The 16,600-nt window shown below is 41.1% G+C and overlaps 13 protein-coding genes across 13 annotated transcripts, besides 26 other annotated features; 1 reads left to right on the top strand and 12 right to left on the bottom strand. All coding sequences in view use genetic code 2, as the record gives it.

Annotated features, from left to right (window-relative positions):
- Nucleotides 1–931: a sequence feature (control region).
- Nucleotides 932–1,001, top strand: a tRNA (tRNA-Pro).
- Nucleotides 1,001–1,072, bottom strand: a tRNA (tRNA-Thr).
- Nucleotides 1,073–2,213, bottom strand: CYTB (cytochrome b). The gene has a single exon. A coding segment is annotated over exon 1 (1,141 nt).
- A 4-nt stretch (nt 2,214–2,217) lies between these two features.
- Nucleotides 2,218–2,286, top strand: a tRNA (tRNA-Glu).
- ND6 (NADH dehydrogenase subunit 6) lies at nt 2,287–2,808 on the top strand. The gene has a single exon. It carries the CDS (start codon nt 2,287–2,289, stop codon nt 2,806–2,808), a length of 522 nt encoding a protein of 173 aa, YP_004564217.1.
- ND5 (NADH dehydrogenase subunit 5) lies at nt 2,805–4,640 on the bottom strand. The gene has a single exon. The coding sequence runs from the start codon at nt 4,638–4,640 to the stop codon at nt 2,805–2,807; it is 1,836 nt and encodes a 611-aa protein (YP_004564216.1).
- Nucleotides 4,641–4,713, bottom strand: a tRNA (tRNA-Leu).
- Nucleotides 4,714–4,783, bottom strand: a tRNA (tRNA-Ser).
- Nucleotides 4,784–4,852, bottom strand: a tRNA (tRNA-His).
- ND4 (NADH dehydrogenase subunit 4) lies at nt 4,853–6,234 on the bottom strand. Its single transcript has one exon. A coding segment is annotated over exon 1 (1,382 nt).
- On the bottom strand, nt 6,228–6,524 carry ND4L (NADH dehydrogenase subunit 4L). Its single transcript has one exon. It carries the CDS (start codon nt 6,522–6,524, stop codon nt 6,228–6,230), a length of 297 nt encoding a protein of 98 aa, YP_004564214.1.
- Nucleotides 6,525–6,594, bottom strand: a tRNA (tRNA-Arg).
- Nucleotides 6,595–6,944, bottom strand: ND3 (NADH dehydrogenase subunit 3). The gene has a single exon. A coding segment is annotated over exon 1 (350 nt).
- Nucleotides 6,945–7,015, bottom strand: a tRNA (tRNA-Gly).
- Nucleotides 7,016–7,799, bottom strand: COX3 (cytochrome c oxidase subunit III). Its single transcript has one exon. A coding segment is annotated over exon 1 (784 nt).
- On the bottom strand, nt 7,799–8,482 carry ATP6 (ATP synthase F0 subunit 6). Its single transcript has one exon. The coding sequence runs from the start codon at nt 8,480–8,482 to the stop codon at nt 7,799–7,801; it is 684 nt and encodes a 227-aa protein (YP_004564211.1).
- Nucleotides 8,476–8,640, bottom strand: ATP8 (ATP synthase F0 subunit 8). Its single transcript has one exon. It carries the CDS (start codon nt 8,638–8,640, stop codon nt 8,476–8,478), a length of 165 nt encoding a protein of 54 aa, YP_004564210.1.
- Nucleotide 8,641: 1 nt separating this feature from the next.
- Nucleotides 8,642–8,717, bottom strand: a tRNA (tRNA-Lys).
- COX2 (cytochrome c oxidase subunit II) lies at nt 8,718–9,408 on the bottom strand. Its single transcript has one exon. A coding segment is annotated over exon 1 (691 nt).
- A 14-nt stretch (nt 9,409–9,422) lies between these two features.
- Nucleotides 9,423–9,494, bottom strand: a tRNA (tRNA-Asp).
- A 2-nt stretch (nt 9,495–9,496) lies between these two features.
- Nucleotides 9,497–9,567, top strand: a tRNA (tRNA-Ser).
- On the bottom strand, nt 9,568–11,118 carry COX1 (cytochrome c oxidase subunit I). Its single transcript has one exon. The coding sequence runs from the start codon at nt 11,116–11,118 to the stop codon at nt 9,568–9,570; it is 1,551 nt and encodes a 516-aa protein (YP_004564208.1).
- Nucleotide 11,119: 1 nt separating this feature from the next.
- Nucleotides 11,120–11,190, top strand: a tRNA (tRNA-Tyr).
- A 1-nt stretch (nt 11,191) lies between these two features.
- Nucleotides 11,192–11,259, top strand: a tRNA (tRNA-Cys).
- Nucleotides 11,260–11,291: an origin of replication (replication origin of L-strand).
- Nucleotides 11,292–11,364, top strand: a tRNA (tRNA-Asn).
- Nucleotide 11,365: 1 nt separating this feature from the next.
- Nucleotides 11,366–11,434, top strand: a tRNA (tRNA-Ala).
- Nucleotide 11,435: 1 nt separating this feature from the next.
- Nucleotides 11,436–11,506, bottom strand: a tRNA (tRNA-Trp).
- Nucleotides 11,507–12,552, bottom strand: ND2 (NADH dehydrogenase subunit 2). The gene has a single exon. A coding segment is annotated over exon 1 (1,046 nt).
- Nucleotides 12,553–12,621, bottom strand: a tRNA (tRNA-Met).
- Nucleotide 12,622: 1 nt separating this feature from the next.
- Nucleotides 12,623–12,693, top strand: a tRNA (tRNA-Gln).
- Nucleotides 12,692–12,763, bottom strand: a tRNA (tRNA-Ile).
- A 4-nt stretch (nt 12,764–12,767) lies between these two features.
- On the bottom strand, nt 12,768–13,742 carry ND1 (NADH dehydrogenase subunit 1). The gene has a single exon. The coding sequence runs from the start codon at nt 13,740–13,742 to the stop codon at nt 12,768–12,770; it is 975 nt and encodes a 324-aa protein (YP_004564206.1).
- Nucleotide 13,743: 1 nt separating this feature from the next.
- Nucleotides 13,744–13,819, bottom strand: a tRNA (tRNA-Leu).
- Nucleotides 13,820–15,501, bottom strand: an rRNA (l-rRNA).
- Nucleotides 15,502–15,573, bottom strand: a tRNA (tRNA-Val).
- Nucleotides 15,574–16,531, bottom strand: an rRNA (s-rRNA).
- Nucleotides 16,532–16,600, bottom strand: a tRNA (tRNA-Phe).

Raw genomic sequence — 16,600 nt, 5'->3', positions numbered from 1 at the left:
GTAATAAAATGTTGGATTTTTTTGCATTGAGATTTTTTAAAATTTTCTAATAGAGTTTTTTAGGCTAAAAATTCGTGACATTTGTGTGGTGATAAATGCAATGTGCATGTATATATACAATGCAAATGGCTAAACCTTATCCCAACTTTTTGGCCTGCACGTTCTCGGACCTTCCTTGGTTTCGGGGTTTGACAAGGATAACAGGATTCGCTGAGCGAAGGGGGGTAGGGGGGTTTGTCGCGCAAAAACCAAAAGGGGGGCATCTATATAAGGGTAAGGTGAAGAAGTAATGAGTATGTTATGCACTTGAGATATTAATATGTTATTCTTAAGTTATGTCTTTTAATAATGAACCTATATTAATTCAAGCAAGGAAAATGTTCAACCTTATTTCAATATTTGTGCCTGCACTCTGATATGCAAAGTGAAAGGTTACCTAAAAAAGAACCTATGCATTTAAAAGAATGCCCGGCATGTGGGGTAATGCGGAGTATGTACTCACATAAGTAACCAATATGCAATTTTTGAGTAAGGAGATGGGGGTCTTATTCTAAAAATACCTGAGATAGAAACCAAGATACCAGGAATAGTTCATAAAATACCTTAACTTAGTTAAGTGTCCCTGGTTCTATCATGGGTAATATGCCTTATATGATAGGGTTGGTGGTCTCTTACTACATTAAGATTCTTAAATTAAATCGTAGTTGGTCGGGCAAAGTAAACATTGGAGGAGGATTGTAGTGTTAGAGATACCATTATTAGGATTGAAAAATAATATAATGCGGATCTTCAATAATTTGGTTTATGCAAGTTTTTAGACGTTAGTACTTGCTTTTAGGTTAAATTAATTGAATGGTGTTAATACATATATAATTACTAATGCACTATATAATGTAATATATATTGTGTACTAGACCATATATGTAACTATCAGAAGATAGTTTAGTTTAGAATTCTGGCTTTGGGAGCCAGGGGTGGGAGTTAAAATCTCTCTCTTCTGGGCGCTAGGGAGGAATTTAACCTCCGATCTTCGGATTACAAGACCGATGCTTTTGTGCTAAGCTACTAGGGCAAGCTCATTTTAATGCTTTATTTTCCATTCATCCTGCTAGTGGGATGAGGACTAGGAAAAGTGCAAAATATAAGACGGATGCGATTTGGCCAATAATCACATAGGGGTGTTCTACAGGTATTCCTCCAATTCATGTTAAGATTATTATATCTGCTACTAGTGTTCAGAATAAAAATTGAGTCATTGGGCGGAAGGTGAGTCCTCGTTGTTTAGAGGTGTGAAGGATGGGAACTACTATTAGGATTAGGATAGAAAACAATAATGCAAGAACGCCTCCTAGTTTGTTTGGGATGGACCGTAGGATGGCGTAGGCAAATAGAAAGTATCACTCAGGCTTAATATGTGGGGTAGTGACTATTGGGTTGGCGGGTGTGAAGTTGTCGGGGTCTCCTAACAGGTTGGGGGAAAATAGCGCTAGAGATGTAAGGGCCAACAATATTAATACAAAGCCAAGAAGGTCTTTGTATGAAAAGTATGGGTGGAAAGAAATTTTATCTGCGTCAGAATTTAGCCCGGCTGGGTTGTTTGATCCTGTTTCGTGTAGAAATAGAAGATGGATAACCGTTGCGGCAGCAATAATAAATGGGAGAAGGAAGTGGAATGCGAAGAATCGTGTTAGTGTTGCATTATCTACTGAGAAACCCCCTCAAATTCATTGAACTAATATATCTCCTATGTACGGAACTGCTGATAATAGGTTTGTAATTACTGTGGCCCCTCAGAAGGATATTTGTCCTCATGGAAGGACGTAGCCAACGAAGGCTGTCATTATTACTAGAAGAAGGAGAACCACGCCGATGTTTCAGGTCTCTTTATATAAGTAAGAGCCATAATATAGACCTCGGGCAACGTGTATATAAATACAAATGAAAAAGAATGATGCTCCGTTGGCGTGTATATTTCGAATAAATCAACCGTAGTTAACGTCTCGACAGATGTGGGCCACCGATGAAAATGCAGTTGAGATGTCAGAGGTGTAGTGTATGGCCAAGAATAGTCCTGTTAGGATTTGTGCAATTAAACATAGGCCTAAAAGGGATCCAAAGTTTCATCACACTGAGATATTAGAGGGGGTTGGTAGATCAACTAGTGCGTCGTTAGCGATTTTAATTAGTGGGTGGGTTTTTCGTAGGCTTGCCATTATTGTTCTTGTAGTTGAACTACAACGGTGGTTCTTCAAGTCATTGGTCTCGGTTAAAATCCGAGCAAGAATTATGACCTATTTTATGTTTATATTGTTGGTGGCTTTAGTTGTTGGTTTAATTGCTGTTGCTTCTAATCCCACGCCTTATTTTGCTGCTTTGGGGTTAGTGGTGGCGGCAGGGGTGGGGTGTGGAATTCTAATTGGCTGCGGGGGGTCTTTTTTATCTCTGGTGCTTTTTTTGATTTATTTGGGTGGAATACTTGTAGTATTTGCTTATTCAGCAGCTCTAGCTGCTGAACCCTTCCCAGAGGCATGAGGGAGTCGTTCTGTTGCCAGTTATGTATTAATTTATTTAGTGGGAGTTATTTTGGCGGCTGGTTTATTTTGAGGTGAATGATATGAGGGTTCTTGAGTAATTATTGATGGGCTAAAAGAGTTTTCTATGTTGCGGGGGGACGTTGGTGGCGTGGCCATTATATATTCTTTTGGCGGTGCAATGCTTGTTATTTGTGCCTGGGTATTACTTTTAACACTACTTGTGGTATTAGAATTAACCCGGGGGTTGAGTCGTGGTACACTTCGCGCAGTTTAAATAGTTGTTACGAAAATGGCAAGGGTAAGGGTTAATAAAAAGATGGTTAGGTATGTTTTAATTATGCCCCGTTGAATATCACTTGTAACTTTTGATATTATTGTTTGAGTAAAAGCTAGTCCCTTTGGACCTGAAATTTCGTATCATGTTTGGTCAAGTTTTGTAGCAATTGACTGGCCTAATATCAAGTTGAGTTTTGGTGGCAGTCGATGAATTATTGAGGGAAAATATCCTAGCATATTTGAAAAATTATGTAGATAGATTTTAGGGGTGATTTTCATTTGTTTTTCGGTTGTGGATGCTAATTCTATTGCAATTAAGAGCCCTATAATAGTAACTATTAAGGCTGCTATTTTTAGGGCTATTGGTATTGTTATAATGGGTGTTTTTAAGGGCAAAAAATTAGAGGTAATAATAAGTCCTGCAATAATACTTCCTCAGGCAAGTCGTTTAATAGGGTTAATTACTAATGGATTATTTTCGTTAATGGGAGAGAGTGGAAGAAACCGTGGGGATCCCATAGTTACAAAGAACACGACTCGGAAGCTATAGATGGCGGTGAAGGATGTAGCAATTAGGGTTAGAACCAGGGCTCAGGCGTTTAGGTGGGAGGTGTTTAGGGCTTCAATAATAGCATCTTTTGAGTAGAACCCGGCTAGGAAGGGGGTCCCTGTCAGCGCTAAGCTGCCAATAGTTAAGTAGGTTGAAGTGGCAGGTATTAGGTTATGAAGGCCTCCTATTTTTCGGATATCTTGCTCGTCATTTAGGCTGTGAATAATAGACCCTGAGCATAAAAATAGTATGGCTTTGAAAAATGCGTGCGTGCAGATGTGTAAGAATGCTAGTTGTGGTTGATTTAAGCCGATTGTAACTATTATAAGTCCTAGTTGACTGGATGTAGAGAAAGCTACAATTTTTTTGATGTCGTTTTGGGTTAAGGCACAAGTGGCTGTAAATAGGGTTGTTAAAGCTCCTAAACATAAACAAACCGTTAGTGCGGCTTTATTATCCTCTATGAGGGGGTGAAGGCGAATTAGTAGGAAAATTCCTGCAACAACTTTGGTACTAGAGTGTAGTAGGGCAGACACTGGGGTGGGGCCCTCCATGGCAGATGGAAGCCAGGGGTGTAGGCCAAATTGGGCCGATTTACCTGTGGCTGCAAGGATAAGTCCTAGTAGGGGGATTGTTATATCAAAGTCTTTTGATAGAAAGAAGATTTGCTGAATTTCTCAAGAGTTTAGGTTTATTGCAAATCAGGCCATACTTAAAATTAATCCAATATCTCCCACCCGATTATAGATAACAGCTTGCAGGGCTGCTGTGTTGGCGTCTGCTCGCCCATATCATCACCCAATCAATAAAAAAGACATAATTCCCACGCCTTCTCATCCAATAAATAATTGAAATATATTGTTAGCTGTAACAAGGGTAATTATGGCTACTAAAAACAGAAGGAGGTATTTAAAGAATCGACTTATATTTGGGTCAGAGTGCATATATCATAGTGCAAATTCTAAAATAGACCATGTAACGTACAGGGCAATAGGGGTAAAAATAAGGGAGTAGTGGTCAAATTTAAAGCTAATATTTGTGTCAAATATGTGTGTATTTATTCATTGTCAGTTTGTGGTTACACTTTCTATTCCTTGGTCTAAAAAAACTATAAGGGGTAAGAGGCTAACAAAAAATGCAGTGCTAACAGCGGTTTTAACATGTGTACTTGCCCATTTTGGGTCTTTAGGTCGTGGGTTTAGTGTTGTTAATAGTGGAAATATAAGAATTGCAATTACTAAAATAAGTGATGAGGATATAATTAGTGCTGTTGGGTTCATAGCTTCCACTTGGACTTGCACCAAGAGTTTTTGGTTCCTAAGACCAATGGATGAGCTATTATCCTTCAGAAGCGTAAGGAAGCCGTGGATTTTAACCGCGGTGTATAAGGATTAGCAGTACTTATTGATTTCTGTCCTTCCTCGGTGAGTAAGGGGACTTTAACCCCTGTCTTTAGAATCACAATCTAATATTTTTGTTAAACTATACTCACTAGTAACATCAACCCCATATTAGTTCTGGTTTTGTTACAAGAAGTACTACTGGGATTAGGTGAAGGGCTATTAAAAGATGTTCGCGCGTATGAAAGGGTGGTAATTTTATAATATGGTTGGGTGTAGGCCCTCGTTGAGACATTAAAAATATATATAGAGAGTAGCCCGCCGTAATAAGTGTTCCAAAACCGGTGAGTGCAATGGTCCATGGAGATCAGTTAAATAAGGTTGTAATAATTATAAGCTCACCTATTAAATTAGGTAGGGGAGGTAGCGCTAAATTAGCTAGATTAGCAATAAATCATCAGACTGCGGTTAATGGAAAAATTATTTGCAGTCCTCGGGCAAGCATTATGGTTCGACTGTGTGTTCGCTCATAGGCTGTATTAGCCAAACAGAATAATATTGAGGATACCAACCCGTGGGCAATTATTAGAATAATTGCTCCTGAAAACCCTCAGGGTGTTTGAATTAAGATGCCCCCTGCTACAAGACCCATGTGGCTTACAGATGAATAAGCAATTAGTGATTTAAGGTCAGTTTGTCGTAAACAAATGGATCCTGTCATAATAATGCCCCATAGTGCTAAAATAATAAATGGATATACTAGCTGTTTTGATAGGGGGTCTAGTATAATTATCATGCGTATTATACCATAGCCCCCCAGTTTTAGTAATACTGCTGCTAGGACTATTGAGCCCGCAACCGGGGCTTCTACATGTGCTTTAGGAAGCCATAGGTGTACCCCATATAGCGGTATTTTTACTAAAAACGCAATTAAACATGCAGCTCATCATATTTTATGACCTCAAGAATTTAGTATAAGGGGTTGGGAATACTGAATAATAATTATTGATAAAGTTCCTGTAGACTGCTGAAGTAAAAGTAGTGCTACTAAAAGGGGCAAAGATCCTGCTAAGGTGTAAAATAGGAAGTATGTCCCTGCATTAAGCCGTTCGGTCTGGTTTCCTCACCGCGTAATAATAATAAGAGTAGGGATAAGTGTGGCTTCAAATATAATATAAAATATAATGATTTCGGTGGCACCAAATGCTATAATAAGGAAGGCCTGTAATGAGGTGAGGAGGGTAATGTACAGGCGTTGTCGGCTAATGGGTTCAGGATTAATGTGATTTTGACTAGCGAGAATTATTAGTGGAAGAAGTCAGCATGTTAATACTAGTAAGGGGGTTGATAAAGGGTCTGTAGCTAAATACATATTAGATGTGGCCCACCCTGTTTCTGATGTTCATTTAAATCACGTTAGGCTTATGAGGGCAATTGATAGGCTATGGGTAATTGTAGCGGTTCATAGTCATTTAGGAGAAACTAATCAAATTGTAGGAAATAATATAATTGTGGGAATTAGTACCTTTAGCATTGTAAAAGATTAAGGTTTTGTAAGCGATCAGTGCCATGGGTTCGAGCGGTGGCTACTAAAAGTGCAAGGCCTGTGCTCGCCTCGCAGGCGGAAAAAGCTAGTAGAAGTATAGGGGCCGTAGAGAAGCTTGTTGATTCGAATTGCATTGCTCATAGGGCTAGTGCAATAAAAAGAGACAGTATTATTCCCTCTAAACATAGAAGTGCAGAGAGTAAATGAGTGCGGTGGAATGCTAGTCCTATTAATCCTAAAATAAATGCTGAACTAAAGCTAAAATGTACTGGTGTCATAAGGGGGTCATGGATTTAAACCATAATTTTCTGAGCCGAAATCAGAGGTCTTGTATTGGACTAACACCCTTATTCTGCTCATTCAAGACCTCCTTGGGTTCATTCATAGATTAGTCCTAGCGTCAATAAAATAAGAACTGAGGTTGCTCAAAAGAATGTTCCTGCAGGATTATTAAGTTGATCACCTCAGGGTAGGGGTAGAAGGAGGGCAATTTCTAAATCAAATAAGAGAAATAGAATAGCGACTAAAAAAAATCGTAGGGAAAATGGTAGTCGGGCAGAGCCTAGGGGATCAAATCCACACTCGTAGGGGGATAGTTTTTCCGCATCAGGGTTTATTTGAGGTAATCAGAAAGATACAACTGCTAAGACAGAGGACAAGGTTAATGCAATAATAATAATTGTTGTAATCAAGTTCATTATCTTTCCCTGGGGTTTAACCAAGGCTAAATGATTGGAAGTCACTTGTACTAATTTAATACTAGAAAGATATGAGCCTCATCAGTAGATAGAAACGTATAAGAATAGTCACACTACGTCAACAAAGTGTCAGTATCAGGCAGCGGCCTCAAAGCCAAAGTGGTGTTCAGAAGTAAAGTGGTACTGGATTTGGCGTAGGAGGCAGACCGCTAAGAAGGTTGACCCAATAATTACATGTAATCCATGAAATCCTGTGGCCACGAAGAATGTAGAGCCATAGACCCCGTCTGCAATTGTAAAGGGTGCTTCATAATATTCTATGGCTTGTAGGGCGGTAAAATAAAGTCCGAGTAAAATTGTAAGTCCGAGAGATTGAATAGCTTGTTTTCGTTCACCCTCTATAATACTATGGTGGGCTCATGTGACTGTAACTCCGGATGCTAAAAGGACTGCTGTGTTAAGAAGAGGTACTTCGAAGGGGTCTAGGGTAGTAATTCCTGTGGGAGGTCAGCAGCCTCCTAGTTCAGGTGTTGGGGCTAGGCTTGAGTGGTAAAATGCCCAAAAGAATCCAAGAAAGAAAAATACTTCTGAGGTAATAAATAAAATTATACCATAGCGTAGTCCTTTTTGTACGGGGGGTGTATGGTGGCCTTGGAAGGTACCTTCCCGAATAATATCTCGTCATCATTGGAATATAGTGAGGAGTAGAAGAATTAGTCCAAGGGTTATAAGTGTCGTTGAGTGGAAGTGAAACCAGATTGCTAGGCCGGATGTTATTAATAAAGCACCGACGGCTCCGGTTAGTGGTCATGGGCTGGGGTCAACCATGTGATATGCATGTGCTTGGTGTGCCATTATACGTTTTCTTGTAGATAAAGACTTAGCAGAAGCACAAATACGTAGGCTTGAATTATTGCCACTGCAACCTCTAGAAGTGTCAGAAGAAATAAAACAGCAGCGGTCAGAATCGCTACTGTTGGCATTATTGGTATGAGGACGAAGACAGCAGTAGCGATAAGTTGAATTAGTAGGTGGCCTGCAGTTAAGTTGGCCGTAAGTCGAACACCCAGGGCTAAGGGGCGAATAAATAGACTAATTGTTTCAATAATAATTAGTACGGGAATTAGGGGAATAGGGGTTCCTTCTGGTAGAAGATGTCCGAGAGCCACAGTTGGTTGATTACGCATGCCGATAATTACTGTTGCGAGCCACAGTGGTACTGCAAGTCCTATATTTAATGATAGCTGTGTAGTAGGGGTAAAAGTATACGGAAGGAGGCCAAGCATATTAATAGTAATTAAGAATACTATTAAAGAGGCAAATAGAAGGGCTCACTTGTGCCCGGCCACATTTAGTGGGAGTAGGAGTTGATTAGTAAATCGATTAATAAATCATGTTTGAAGAGTAATAAGGCGGTTATTTAGTCATCGAGATGTGGGTGTCGGAAATAAGGTTCATGGTAGTGCAATTGCAATAGCGATAAGTGGGACGCCTAAAAAAGAGGGACTTGCGAATTGGTCAAAGAAGCTTGCTATCATGGTCAGTCTCAAGGTTCAGTTTTATGTTTTTCTTCGCTTATTGGGGCGGGTTCATTAGGTGTTTTGTGATTTATGATTTTAGTTGGAATAACAGTTAGGAAAATAATTCATGAAAATACTAGGATGGCAAATCAAGGGTTTGGGTTTAGTTGGGGCATTTCACTAGAGGTGGTCGGTAGTCACCAAACTTTGGCTTAAAAGGCCAACGCTTTGTCCAATAATTAGCTTTCTAGTGAGGCGTCTTCTAGTATTAATGAAGATCAGCTTTCGAAGTGTTCTAGCGGGACGGCTTCAACTACAATTGGTATAAAGCTGTGATTGGCGCCGCAGATTTCAGAACATTGTCCGTAGAATACACCGGGGCGGGAAGCAATAAAAGCAGTTTGATTTAGTCGTCCGGGGACTGCGTCTATTTTTACCCCTAAAGAAGGTACAGCTCAAGAATGTAACACATCTTCAGCGGAGACAAGAACTCGAATTGGTGATTCTATTGGTACTACTATTCGATGGTCTGTTTCTAGGAGTCGGAATTGACCGGCTGTAAGATCCTGGGTTGGAATTATATATGAGTCAAAGCCTAGGTCTTCATAGTCCGTATATTCGTAGCTTCAATATCATTGATGTCCTATTGCTTTAATTGTAAGGTGGGGATCATTAATTTCATCTATAAGATATAGAATTCGAAGGGAGGGCAGAGCAATTAAAACTAAAATAACAGCTGGTAAAATAGTTCATACAATTTCGATTTCTTGGGAATCTAAAATATATTTGTTTGTAAGTTTGGTTGAAACCATTGCAATAATAATGTAAAGTACCAAGGTACTAATTAAAAAGACAATTATTAGTGCGTGGTCATGAAAATGAAGAAGTTCTTCTATAACGGGTGATGCCGCGTCTTGGAATCCTAGTTGTGTTGGGTGTGCCATTAAGCTTTGGGGTATAAGACATACAGGGGTCTAACCTGTAACTTCACCTTGACAAGGTGGTATAATTTAGATTTTACTAATGTCTTAAAAGAAAGTGACAGAGTGGTTATGTGACTGGCTTGAAACCAGTATATGGGGGTTCAATTCCTTCCTTTCTCGTTAGTTTGATTGAACTTGGACGAAGGCAGGCTCTTCAAATGTGTGGTATGGTGGAGGGCAGCCGTGTAGTCATTCTACATTTGTTATAGTTAGTTCTACTGAAGATACTTCTCGTTTGGCGGCAAATGCTTCTCATAAAATAAATAAGAATATAATTACTGCTACTAGAGAAATTAGGGACCCAATAGATGATACTGTATTTCATAGAGCGTAGGCGTCGGGGTAGTCAGAATATCGTCGTGGTATTCCTGCTAAGCCTAGGAAGTGCTGTGGGAAGAATGTAAGGTTAACACCAATAAACATTACCCCAAAGTGAATTTTTGTTCAGGTGTCATTTAAAGTATAGCCTGAAAATAAAGGGAATCAGTGAACAAAGGCGGCTATAATAGCGAACACGGCTCCTATTGAGAGAACATAGTGAAAGTGTGCTACTACATAATATGTGTCGTGGAGAACAATATCAAGTGATGAGTTGGCTAAAACAATACCTGTTAGTCCGCCCACTGTAAATAGAAAAATAAAGCCTAATGCTCATAGTATGGGTGTTTCTCATTTAATAGAGCCCCCGTGGAGTGTGGCTAGTCAACTAAACACTTTTACTCCCGTTGGAATGGCAATAATTATAGTTGCAGATGTAAAATAAGCACGGGTATCTACGTCTATTCCAACAGTAAACATGTGATGGGCCCAAACAATAAAACCTAAAAGGCCGATGGCTATTATAGCTCATACTATTCCTATATAGCCGAAGGGTTCTTTTTTACCAGAATAATAGGCTACAACGTGTGAAATAATACCAAAGCCTGGTAAAATAAGAATATAGACCTCTGGGTGGCCGAAAAATCAAAATAGATGTTGATATAGGATTGGGTCTCCTCCCCCAGCCGGGTCAAAGAAGGTAGTATTAAGATTTCGGTCTGTAAGAAGCATTGTAATGCCAGCTGCTAGGACCGGTAGCGATAGTAGAAGAAGTACTGCTGTTACAAGCACAGCTCATACAAATAAGGGCGTTTGATATTGGGAAATAGCTGGAGGTTTTATATTAATGGTTGTAGTAATAAAATTAATTGCTCCTAGAATTGATGAAACACCCGCTAGGTGAAGTGAAAAAATTGTTAAGTCTACTGATGCTCCTGCATGGGCGAGGTTGCCTGCGAGAGGGGGATAAACCGTTCAGCCCGTTCCTGCTCCAGCCTCTACTCCGGAAGAGGCTAAGAGTAGGAGGAAAGAAGGGGGAAGTAGTCAGAAGCTTATATTATTCATACGGGGGAATGCTATGTCAGGGGCCCCAATCATTAATGGGACCAGTCAATTTCCGAAGCCCCCAATGAGAATCGGCATTACTATAAAGAAAATTATAACAAAGGCGTGGGCGGTAACAATAACATTATAAATTTGGTCATCTCCGAGGAGTGATCCGGGTTGGCTTAATTCAGCTCGGATAAGGAGGCTTAAAGCAGTCCCCACTATTCCGGCTCAGGCACCAAATACAAGATAAAGGGTACCAATGTCTTTGTGATTAGTAGAAAAGAATCAGCGTGTAATTGCCACAGGTAGGGTGGCCGAGTGCTTAGGCGGTGGGTTGTAGCCCCGAAGACAGAGGTTTAAGTCCTCTCCCTACCACAGCCCCGTGGTGAAGTAACATATTGGATTGCAAATCCAAAGACGTAGGCTAATAGCCTGCCGGGGCTTTTCCCGCCTTACTCGGCTAACGGCGGGAAAAGTAGATGGATGCTCGCTGGCTTGAGCGCTTAGCTGTTAACTAAGAGTTTGTAGGATCGAGGCCTTCCCATCTAGTAAGGCCTTAGTTTAATAAAAACATTTGATTTGCACTCAGAAAATGCAAGATAAACTCTTGTAGGTCTTAACAGGGACTAGAAGATTTTCACTTCTGCTTAGGGCTTTGAAGGCCCTTGGTCTTATACTATCCTAAGTCCCTTAAGTGGCCAATATAAGAATAGCTGGGGTTATTGGCAGGAGGCCTAGTGCAACTGTAGTAGAGATTGTTAATGGAAGAGAACCTTGGGTACTTTTGATCCGTCAAGGGGTAGTTGCGTTAGCTGTGTTAGGTGAAATAGTAAGGGTTATTGCGTAGCATAGTCGTAGGTAAAAATATAGACTAAGTAAGGCGGCGAGAGCCATAATTGTGGCGGTAATTGGTAGGTTTTGTTTTGCTAATTCTTGTAAAATTAATCATTTTGGTATAAAGCCTGTTAGGGGTGGTAGTCCTCCTAGTGATAATAATACTAGGGCGGTTGTTGTTGTTAAAATTGGACTATTTGATCAGGTTATTGCGAGAGTATTAATTTTAGTGGCGGATGATATTTTTAGGGTAAGGAATGCTGCCGATGTCATGAAAATATATGTGCCAAGTGCTAATAGCGTAAGTTGAGGGGCGTATTGTAAAACAATAATTATTCATCCCATATGTGCGATGGAGGAGTATGCCAACACTTTTCGTAGTTGTGTTTGATTTAGTCCGCCCCATCCTCCTGCTAATGTTGAGGCGAGTCCGAGGGCCGTGAGTAGGAGGGGGTCGATGGCTTGGGCTGTTTGAATAATAAGGGCTAGTGGGGCTAGCTTTTGTCATGTTGATATGATAAGGCCCGTGAGGAGGTCCAGGCCTTGTAGTACTTCTGGCATTCAGAAGTGTATAGGGGCCAATCCAATTTTGAGTGCTAGAGCAGTAATTACTACTGTGCTTGCAATAGGACTTAATATATTATTTATATCTCACTGGCCTGTAATCCAGGCGTTTGTGGTGCTTGCAAATAAAATTATTGCTGCTGCAGTGGCTTGGGTTAAAAAATATTTTGTAGTAGCTTCCACCGCTCGGGGATGGTGCTGTTGGGCTATTAAAGGAACAATTGCTAGGGTATTAATTTCCAGTCCCATTCAGGCCAGCAGTCAGTGTGAGCTGGCAAAGGTTAAGGTGGTTCCTAACCCTAGGCTGGATAACAGGACTATAAGTACATAGGGATTCATTGATGGAGGAGGGACTTTAACCGTCATGTTCGGGGTATGGGCCCGAAAGCTTTATTAGCTGACCCCATCTTAGAAAGTGGTGTAGAGGAAGCACTAAGAGTTTTGATCTCTTGGGTATGGGTTCGACCCCCTTCTTTCTAAGAACTGAGGGGATTTTAGCCCCTGTAACCCACTCTATCAAAGTGGTCCCTAGGCACTCGGGCACAGTTCCCAAACTATAGTTGAGGGGGTAAACCTGCTAATGCAATAGGTAGTGCGATGTGTCATAACACGAGGGCCAGTGTTAGGGGCAGGAAGTTTTTCCAAACAAGGTGTATTAATTGATCATAGCGAAATCGTGGGTATGAGGCTCGAACCCATAGGAAAATCAAGGACAATAGCGCAGCTTTTGTTATCAATCCAATTGTTGTTAGTTCAGGCAAATTGGGGAAGTGCGATGAGCCTAAAAATAGGACAGTGGATAAAGTGTTTATTAATAAAATGTTTGCATATTCGGCTAAGAAAAATAGGGCAAAGGGTCCTCCTGCATATTCTTCGTTGAAGCCTGATACTAGCTCTGATTCTCCTTCTGTTAGGTCAAAGGGTGCTCGGTTTGTCTCTGCTAGCGTTGAGATATATCATATTGCGGCGAGGGGTCACGCGGGGGCTAATAATCAAACACTTTCTTGGGCTGTATTAAATGTTTGTAAAGTATAACCACCTGAAAAGATAATTACCGAGAGCAGAATGAGCCCAAGACTTACTTCATAAGAGATTGTTTGGGCAACTGCTCGTAGAGCTCCAATCAAAGCATATTTTGAATTTGATGCTCATCCTGATCCTAAAATAGAATAGACTGCAAGGCTGGATAGCGCCAGAATAAATAACACTCCTAGATTTAAATCAATAATTGGAAATGGTATGGGGATGGGGGCTCATAGTGTTATAGCAAGTGTTAGTGCGAGAATAGGGGCTGCCAAAAATAAAAATGGGGATGACGTAGATGGTCGTACTGGCTCTTTAATAAATAGTTTTACTCCATCAGCGATGGGTTGTAGAAGACCATAGGGTCCTACTACATTTGGACCTTTTCGTAGCTGCATATAACCAAGTACTTTTCGTTCAACTAAAGTTAGAAATGCCACTGCCAATAGTACGGGTACAATATATATCAAAGGACTAATAATATGATTTAGTAGAGTGTTTAGCATAAACTGGGGAGAGGATTTGAACCTCTGATTTAAAGGGCTTAGGCCTTTCGCAATTTACCATGCTCTGCCACCCCAATATGCCCTTATTTTGGGCGGCAGGGGTTGGGCCCTCCCTTTACTCAATTTATTTGTTTTCATTAATTAGGGGTGGGGCGTGCTTTAAGTATGGGCCCCTCTTTTCCGATCCTTTCGTACTAGGAAAAGTAGCATTACAGATAGAAACTGACCTGGATTACTCCGGTCTGAACTCAGATCACGTAGGACTTTAATCGTTGAACAAACGAACCCTTAATAGCGGCTGCACCATTAGGATGTCCTGATCCAACATCGAGGTCGTAAACCCCCTCGTCGATATGGACTCTGGGAGAGGATTGCGCTGTTATCCCTAGGGTAACTTGGTTCGTTGATCGACTATGTGTCGGATCATTTTTGGTCAGATTTTCTGTGGCTTAGAGATGTCTCTCTTGGTTTTAGGTATTTAGCCCGTTCCACTCGGAGGCTGATTTTTCCTCCGCGGTCGCCCCAACCGAAGGTAAATGTTTATTTTCCATTAAGTTTTTGCTCTTTAATAAGTTGTTTAACATGGTTAAACTTTGTACCTTAAGCTCCAAAGGGTCTTCTCGTCTTGTATATTTATACCCGCTTCTGCACGGATAGATCAATTTCACTGACTGGAAGGGGGAGACAGTTAAGCCCTCGTTTGGCCATTCATACAGGTCTCTATTTAAAAGACAAGTGATTGCGCTACCTTTGCACGGTCAAAATACCGCGGCCGTTAAACTTATAGTCACTGGGCAGGCTGGACCTCCTATATGTAAATAGTTGCAGGAGGCGATGTTTTTGGTAAACAGGCGAGGCTTGTGTTTGCCGAGTTCCTTTCCTTTCTTTTAGTCTTTCCTTTTATTTAGCACTCCAGTGTGGGGTTAACGATGTTTAAGCTGTAGGGTTTTCCTGATTTTTTTGTTGTCTACACTACCCTCTGTTATTTGGGCTCGTTATTTTCCAGTGGTTTGTCCGATCTGGCTTACACTTGTGCTTGGAGAAGATCAGTTCTTCTTGTTACTCATTTTAGCATAATTTCTTCCATGGGGGCATGGAATAGCCTGATAGTATTAGGGGAATAAGATTTGTTATCCTTATAATAAACTTTTTTCTGTCTGAGCTTTAACGCTTTCTGTTTAGGTGGCTGCTTTTAGGCCCACTAGAACAGGATGTTTTGTATATTTTGATCTTTATCCTTCTGTTAAGGTTGTATCCTTTGTTAAAGGGGCTGTACCCCCTTTAACTAACTCTCGTATTTTTCCCAATATCTTAAGTAAAAATTTTGATTAGGGGGTGTGCGAGGCTGAACTTCTATCCATTTCTCAGGCAACCAGCTATCACCAGGTTCGGTAGGTCTATCACTTCTACCCGGAGCTCTTCCCACTCTTTTGCCACAGAGACGGGTTAGCCCTATTTTAATAGGCTGTCTCGGGGTAGCTCACCTGGTTTCGGGGTTTCAAACTAAAGGTCTCTTTGCTTGAGGATACTGGCTAAATCATGATGCAAAAGGTACAAGATTTAATCTTTGTTTTTTGTGCTTATATGAATTATTTCATTTCTCTTTCAGCTTTCCCTTGCGGTACTTTTTCTATCGCTTAGGGTGGAACCTTTTCTGTCTCCCATACTTAGGTAAAAAAATGGTTTAGTTTTGGTATTAATTTTATGTTTTGTTATAAATACTGTTAAGTTATATTGAGGGTTAAGCTAGCTATTTAGCTCAGGGTGATCCAATTTGCATGGATGTCTTCTCGGTGTAAGTGAGATGCTTGACTGACTCAGCCACGCCCTGAGTTTAATCCAAGTGCACCTTCCGGTACACTTACCATGTTACGACTTGCCTCCCCTTGTCAGTGCTTTTGTGTTATGTAGCGTTACTGCGTTTTGACAGGGGAGAGTGACGGGCGGTGTGTACGCGCCTTAGAGCCGGGTTCAAAAGGACACTCTGCTTCCTTTTTACTACTAAATCCTCCTTCAAACACTATTTCATGTTGCATGATTCGTAATATTCTATAATAGAAAATGTAGCCCATTTCTTCCCACTTCGTACGCTACACCTCGACCTGACGTTCTGGGTTGTGCCCATTTTGCTTACTTTTGGTGCCTTCACAGGGTAAGCTGGCGACGGCGGTATATAGGCTGGGATGGCTAGAAGTGGTGAGGTTTAACGGGGGTTATCGGTTCTAGAACAGGCTCCTCTAGGGGGGTCTAAGGCACCGTCAGGTCCTTTGGGTTTCAAGCTGATGCTCGTAGTACCCTGGCGGACGCCTATTGTACTAGGGCGTCTAGGTTTATGGCTGAGCATAGTGGGGTATCTAATCCCAGTTTGTTTCTCAGCTTTCGTGGGGTCAGGTTAATTATGTTAAAGCTACTTTCGTAAAATCGGGCCTCGGACACCTAGGAGCGTATGACGGCCAAAGGGCCATTTGGCTTTATTAATTTATTTTCCTTAACCACCCTTTACGCCGTAATATTATCAACTAGGGCCTCTCGTTTAACCGCGGTGGCTGGCACGAGTTTTACCGGCCCTCTTAACCCTGACTGAGTCAAGTTTTCACTTATGGCTTAATGTTTATCACTGCTGAATTCCCTTGGGGGTGTGGCTTGGCTAGGCGTCTTGGGCTAAATTTTGTGCCTGATGCCCGCTCCTTATCCCCGGGCAGGGGATTTAGGGCATATTCACAGGGATGCGGAGACTTGCATGTGTAAGTTGGGTTACAGCTGATAATAAGGTCGGGACCATGCCTTTGTGCATGCGGAACTTTCTAGGGTCCGTCTTAACATCTTCAGTGTTATGCTTTCTATTAAGCTACGCTAGC

The sequence above is a fragment of the mitochondrial genome of Pseudorasbora parva (assembly GCF_024679245.1).
Source record: "Pseudorasbora parva mitochondrion, complete genome".
In the NCBI taxonomy this organism is placed as follows: Eukaryota; Metazoa; Chordata; class Actinopteri; order Cypriniformes; family Gobionidae; genus Pseudorasbora; species Pseudorasbora parva.
Note: the sequence above shows the minus strand (reverse complement) of the source record. Positions and strands in the feature narration are given on the sequence as shown.